At 30.9% G+C, this 7,613-nt stretch overlaps 1 protein-coding gene across 1 annotated transcript; it reads left to right on the top strand.

Moving 5' to 3' along the window:
* The first annotated feature begins 2,289 nt into the window (after nt 1-2,289).
* On the top strand, nt 2,290-6,659 carry LOC145119865 (uncharacterized). The gene is made up of 8 exons (XM_079055628.1): nt 2,290-2,498; nt 3,509-3,698; nt 3,789-3,847; nt 3,922-5,136; nt 5,220-5,300; nt 5,395-5,475; nt 5,579-5,659; nt 5,742-6,659. Exons 2-8 carry the CDS (start codon nt 3,572-3,574, stop codon nt 6,468-6,470), a joined length of 2,373 nt encoding a protein of 790 aa, XP_078911754.1. The 5' UTR covers nt 2,290-2,498; nt 3,509-3,571; the 3' UTR covers nt 6,471-6,659.
* Nucleotides 6,660-7,613: the final 954 nt, after the last annotated feature.

The raw sequence follows: 7,613 nt of genomic DNA, 5'->3' as shown, positions 1-7,613 counted from the left end.
ATCTATCAGAAATTGTTGAGAATACACTCGATCTATCAAACGATAGCACAATCGAAACAAATCAATCAATAAGAACAGGTTTCCTTAATCAAAAGTGCGAAATTCTTTTGAATCGGAAAGAGCGATTCAAAAACTTTTGAAAAAGACGAGAAAACCAGAAGATTGAATGTATCCTGCTCTGATACCAAATGTAGTTCGTTTGAATCGAGTATTAAGAACTGAAAGTGTTAAGAAGACATATGTAAATAAATTCTGTTTGACTCGCTAATTGCGTCTAAACAGTACAAGAGAACACAATAGAGTAAAAGCACAAAAGCTCCAAAAGCTGCTCTCGACTCCTATACTTACCCAATTTATAGGGTGATACAGACGCATACAAAAAATATGTAAGGGCTAAACATTTAAACTTCGACCTCTAAAACTTCCTTATATAATACATACATTCGAAGTGATGGACTTCGACATCAATACTACCCAGACCTAAATGTACTTTGACACCTCACTAGATATTTCGAACCTTACGTATCTAATAATAATAATAATAAAATCAAGGTATTAACATATAATTATTTTGTTCATACAATAATAAATAAAGGTTTATCTAATGAATGTTTATTTAAGTTTGTAAAGAAATATATATGAAAAAAAACCTTTCACCATCATTTTGAAAAAGTAAAAATAGTTGGGTGGTATATTTAGGGATATATACACTAAAATCCCGATATTTTTAACGATTTGACAAGAAATTCCTAAACTTTATTTTTTTGACAGTAAAGTCCTAACTACCGGTAGTTTTTGACACTTACATTTTTTTGTCGGTTAGTCGGTAATTAGGACTTTACTATTGAAAAATAAGTTTATGTCTTTCTTATCAAATTGTGAATTAGGACTTTACTGTAAAGAAATAAAGTTTAAGACTTTCTTGTCAAATCGTTGAAAATATTGCGACTTTAGTGTATATATCCCTTATTTTTTATTAGAAATTTAATGGTATGATGGTTTTTAAGCATAAAAGGTATTGGAACATTCTCTGGTCAGTTAGATCCTATTGAAATCCTTAACGTTTGCTTCTTGTTAAATAGTTTTTTTAATATCAACAAATCGACATTAAAAAAAATGGAGATAATCAAGAAAGAAAGAAAGAAAGAACCAGGGTTGTGTTGACTTTTTGCAGTCCTAAAAATGGAGAACTAAGAAACCAAAAAAGACGAAACTGCCCTTCTTACCCCTTCTCTACATTCACACCCTTTTGACTAGGTGTGTGCTTTTTGTGTTTGTACAATCTGTCCTCTCACGAGGCTGATAAAATTTATGTTTCTAGGGAAACCAAGAATATACACTAAAGTCCCAATATTTTCAACGATTTGACAAAAAAGTCCTAAACTTTATTTTTTTGGTAGTAAAGTCTTAATTTACGATCTGACAAGAAAGTCCTAAACTTTATTTTTTTGATAGTAAAGTCATGATTACCAGCTAACCGGCAAATAAGGGTAAGCGTGTCAAAAACTGCCGGTAGTTAGGAATTTACTGTAAAAAAAAAAATAAAGGTTAGTACTTTCTTGTCAAATCATTGAAAATATTGGGTATTTAGTGTATATATCCCGTAGATTTATACATTTCTTTTTTATTCATATCCAATGACAATAAGTTAATATTATAGATGTGTGAAGAAAACATTTCACCATCATTTTATTTAAAATAAATGTTTATTTAAGTTTGTGAAGAAATATATATGAAAAAAAACCTTTCACCATCATTTTTGAAAAAGTAAAAATAATTGGTTGGTAGATTTATACCTTTCTTTTTTATTTATTTCAAGACAATAAGTTAATACTATTATAGTTGTGTATGTATATTTAATTTTGTTTATGTTTAATAATAAGTTAATTAATTTTAATAATAACATGAGAAAGTTAATAAAACGAACCAGTATCATCATAACGGACTTATTATATTTTAGGCCCAAAAGTCTGACCCATAAATACATGATCCAAGGCAGTGTTGACCAATAAATTTTCTCAACCGTCGGATGTAAATGTGATAAACAACATTTCGATACCGTGTACCGCGATGCACTGGAAAGATCTTAGCATTCAACAACAATCTCATTCGTAATTTGAAATTTATCCCCCTCTCTCTCTTAAAGAGACGTTGTAGCTTTTTTTGGCATTTTCTATGATTTCATTACTTTATTGTTTCAAAAAGAATTCCACATTAAAATAATCAAAAAATATATTTTTTTATACTCTGCCGTTTTCAAGCAATTTGATGTTCCCATTTAAAGCTTTTGGATTGAAAATCAATGCAACCACTAAAAAGAAACACTATACACACACAAAGATTGAGGGTTCCCTTTCTTTCTCTCTCTAGATAACGTTACAATTTTCTCTCAAAATCTCTGCAAATTCAAATGTTTCTTTAACGATTGGAAGCTTCAGGGTATCGAAGAGCTGAAAATGGCGAAACCCATTTGCCGATCGTCATCATTTCTTGTTTAGGTAAAGTTTTTCGGTTTAGGGTTTGTTTACTTTGATGAGTTCTTGCTATCCATTTCTGGGTTTTGATTAGTATGCTTGTTTCTTGTCGATTCACTTGTCTTTTTGAGCTGTGATGTTCACAGCTGAAGAATTTTGCTCTGTGTGACCTTATTTTGCGATGTTTTAGTCATGTTTTTACCGAATCGGGTTTGGGTTTGTTTATTTTTGATGATTTTGGGATTCTCCTATTCTAGGTTTCGATTATTGTTAGTCGAATGTGGTTTAATCGACCATCGTTGTCGAGTATGTAGTCAAAGGTAAAGACTTTAACTATTTATAATCATGGGTTTCTATGAAATCTTGATCCTGTTTCTATGATAACGGAGTTCTTTATACCTATGATTATTGAATAGATTTCATTCGTTAATTTTTTTTTTTATGGTTGTTTTGAAATGGGATTATGACTTGAATGTGATCAATTACTCTTTGTTATGTATGATGTCACACCTTAAGACTTTTACTGCGTATATTAATGAGTCTTCCAGAAGTTTTCATCCTGTTTATATTTAATCAACTTCTGTTTATTATATCCTTTATATGTAGAATGTGATTAATTGACCATATTGTTTAATATAAAGTTAAAGGTAAAGACTTATAAATGGATTTGTTGGTGTTAACATTTTTTTTATATCCCCTTTCTTGGATTTGATTTTCCTGCTTGTTTCTGGTGTGGAATTATGAGTTGAATGAGGTCAATATTTGACTTTCTTCGTTAAGTAGGAAAAATTTAAGTATTTGAATTAAAATTTGTACCAATATTACATATCTACAACTTTTTACTCATAACATTTTTGCTTATTTGTAGAATATATCATCTTAAGTTAAATTTGACCTTTTTAAATTCCAATGAGTGCTTCATCTTTATCATTGTTTGTAGTCATTTTGAAGCTTTTGTTAACAATTTATCTATATTCATCATGTCAAAAACCTCAAACTACTAACATATCGAATCAAATCATTAAAATTCACAGATGGAATTTGGTTATTGGACAAAATAGTAGTGGCATTTGTCCAACCATCAAACACAAGAAACAATGGGAGCTCAAAAACACGGATCAAAGGGCGGCGGAAGTGGTGGCTATGTTGGCGGCTTTCTCCATCTTTTTGATTGGAACGCAAAATCCCGCAAAAAGTTATTCTCAAGCAAATCAGAATCACCAGGTATAAAAATCCATCTCCATAATTTACAATATTAGTCCCTACATTGTGATTTTCCACATTTACCCTTACATTTTATCATCTTTCGTGTAGAACAACCGAAGCAAACAAAGAGAACCGATGGCAACATGCCTATGACACGATTCAACATGGTAAATACTTCTATATTCCCATTAATTTTCACTTTGACTTTCTTCAAAACTTAAAAGTCAATGAAAACTTACAGATGGAAGAAGATGAGATGATAGGTGGATTGAGTTATAAAGAAAGTAGCGATTACAGTTGTGCAACTTCGATAACTGATGATGATAATTATGGAACTAAAGCTCCTGGGGTAGTTGCGAGGCTTATGGGGTTAGATTCATTGCCAACTTTTAACTTCTCAGACACGTATTCAAATCCATCTTTTGATTCTCAATCTTATAAAGATTCATCGACACCTTATATCACAAAAGACCCTAAATTTGAATCGATTGATTGTAAAATGGAAGCGATAAAATCCACACCTCAAAAGAGAGCATTTGAGAAGTTTCAAACCGAAACTTTACCTCCAAAATCTGCTAAATCAATCCCGATTACTCGACACAATCTTTTATCTCCTATCAAGAATTCAAAATTCGTGTCATCAAGTAACCCTAAAAGTATAATGGAAGCTGCAACGAAGATACCTTTTGGTGGATCATCTTCATCGTCACCATCGCCATCTTCTTCGGTTCCTTTTAGGGTTAAAGTCTCGAAGGAGAATCTGAGTAGAAAACCGAAGGTTCCGGAAGGTTCTAGAAGGGGGATAGAATCGAATGGTGTTAAGAATGTTAAAGGACAACAATCTTTAGAACCAAAAAAGTCGATTTCTTTAGCTCTTCAAGCGAAAGCTAATGTTCAAAAACGTGAAGGGTTGAATCATCGAACTCAATCGGTCAAAACTCATTCAAACACCGAAAGAAACACACAAAAGAATCCGGTTTCTTTAAATGTTTTAAAGCAAAACAATCAGAAACAAAACAGTTTAGTTGACCGAGGAAAGTCAACGCCACAAACTAGAAAACAAATTTCTTCCCAAAAAAGTTCAAGTAAAGTCTCGGAGAACATGAAAAGTAGCCATAAAAAGGAACCATATTCCACCACTAGAAGAAAACGATCAATGGAAGACAATAATCATGGTGAAAAAAATGTTGTAAGAGATAAAAGTTATAGAAGTAATAGAAACGACGTTGTTTCATTCACATTCACATCTCCAATTTCACGTCCAATCATCCCTACAAATAACGCTTCAAACTCATCATCATCATCTTTGAACTATAATGTTATTGGAGGTGATGCTTTAAGCACCCTTTTGGAGCAAAAACTTAGGGAATTAACGGGTACTCCTGCATCAGTTTCTCAAGATTCTTTAATGGAAGCTGACATTAGAGATCCTCTACATCTTACAAGAAAAAATCAGGTAACAAAATTTCACGTCTTTTAGTTTTATATATCTTTCTTGTAGTTTACAAATGATTAATTTGATGTATTGTGATGTTTTAGGACCAAGATATGAACGATAGAGATGATTCAAGTGTCGGGTTTTCTTCATATGATCCTCTACAACTTATGAAGAATCATCAGGTATGTTATGAAATATGAACAAGATACTAGTGTTCTATGTGTGGTTCTTTGTGTTTAAAGATGATAAATTTGATATCTTTTGTGATGTTTTTAGGATCAAGATATGATCACTAGAGACGATTCAAGTTGTGGGTTTTCATCATATGATCCTTTACAACTTATGAAGAGACATCAGGTATGTTATGACTTATGAACAAGATACATTTGTTTTTGTATCTTGTTCTTGTGGTTTATACTTTATATACACAATAATCTGATATCTTTTGTAATGTTTCTAGGGCCAAGATCGAATCAAAGGTGATTTAAGTTACGGGTTTTCTTCTAACAATAATCCTCAAGAACTAATGAAACACAATAAGGTGATTTACGTTACGAATTTTTTTCTTATATACAATTCATGTAGTTTTCAATGATTAACATATTTTTTTAATACTTTTTTAGGTTGTAGAACCGATGTCAGAATGTAGCACAAACGACTACGAATACCGAAAATTTCTTCGTGCTCAACAACCGAGTCCAAACTCGGTTCTTGAGCCATCTTTCATCACAGAAAGCTGTAATTCTTCAGACACTGCTGATAGTTGTAAACCGAATTCAACTTCTGTTCAAGGACAAGAGCTAATTGGTAAAGCTAACACCTTTTCAAGAAACTCAACTCCCATGGATGTTGACACCGAGTTACTTGACTCAGCTTCTTCCACCTCAAAACTCACCAAATGGGAACCCGATTATGTTACACAAGTGCTTGAAGATATTGAAACCATGTTCACAGATTTCACATTAGGAAAGACTCGAAAGATTGTGAACCCACGTGTGTTTGATAAGTTAGAGTTTGGTAAACCGAATGAAGAAATGGTTAAGTTGAGGCGTGAGCTTGTGTTCAATTGTGTGAGTGAATGCATGGAGACAAGGTGTAGGGTGTGGGGTAAAGGGTTAGCCATGGTGAGTAGACCTAATCGGTTAGCTCAAGATGTGTATAAAGAGATTGTGGGGTGGGAAGATATGAAAGATAGTATGGTGGATGAGCTTGTTGATAAGGACATGAGTGGTGAAGGGTATAAAAGATGGCTTGATTTTGATGTTGAAGTGTTTGAATATGGAGTTGAGATTGAGAGTTGGTTGATTGATTCTTTGATCAATGAAGTGGTGGATGATATCTTAGTTCTTTAATGAAGAATTAAAAGACTCTAAGACATGTTTTTGAACGTTTTTTTCGTTCCTTGGATATGTTTTTGTTCTTTTTTGGTGCATAGTTTTAGAAATTGTAATGTTGAAGTTTCCCGTAAGGGCTAGAATGGCCGGATCTAAGATAGTGTAAAAGTATAATTACATAATATACAAGTATTTTAGATTCGTTCATTCTTGCTATTGGGAAAACTATTCGCCATTTTTTGCATATGAACTTATGAAGCTTTATTTAACTTTGATTCTTGGTGAATTCAAAAAATGATGTACCATTTTCATTGCATAAGACTTGTATTGTGGTGGGGGATTGCATAGCCAAGATTGTCGGCAGCAATAAGCTAATGCGCCGTTCAAATAGTTCAAAAAAAAAAAAAAAATGAATTTGTATAAAAACCTTTTTAGGTTTTGTAAGGTTAAATAAATAAATAAATAAATATCTCATAATAGTTTTTTTTTATGTATTTATTGATTTTCTAAGATTTTCAGGATATATATATATATATATATATATATATATATATATATATATATATATATATATATATATATATATATATATATATATATATATAGGGTTAGGTTCATGTAAGACCACTATATTTTGTGAAACGGGGAGACGCAATCCTAACCGTTCATTTTGTAGATAAAAGAACATTTTTAAAATGCAAAATAATTGAAAATTTTTTGATTTTTTTAAAAAATATTATTTTCGTCACTTTTTTTATCGAAAAAAAAAAATTACTATTTTTTTGAACTATTTGTGAAATATTCTAGTAGAATATTAAAATATTTTACATATCTGACAAATCTACTAGAATACTTGAATATTCTAACATTCTAAATATCACATTGGAATATTTACAGTGTAATATTCTATTAGAATATTTCACGTATTTTTCAAGAAAAACGGTAATTTATTATTATTTTTATTTTTTTTAGGTAAAGTAAATGATGAAAATAATAACTAAAAAAGAATTTTCAGATTTTTCCTTTTATTTTGCATTTTAAAATTATTTTTAGATTGCGTCTCAAAGTCTCACAAAATTAACATGGTCTCAAATGAACCTAAACATATATATATATATATATATATATATATATATATATATATATATATATATATATATA

The sequence above is a fragment of the Lactuca virosa genome, chromosome 6 (genome assembly GCF_052849685.1).
Source record: "Lactuca virosa cultivar CGN04683 chromosome 6, Lactuca_virosa_CGN04683_v6, whole genome shotgun sequence".
Classification (NCBI taxonomy): Eukaryota; Viridiplantae; Streptophyta; class Magnoliopsida; order Asterales; family Asteraceae; genus Lactuca; species Lactuca virosa.
The sequence above is the reverse complement of the archived record's forward strand: the minus strand, read 5'-3'. Positions and strand labels throughout refer to the sequence as shown.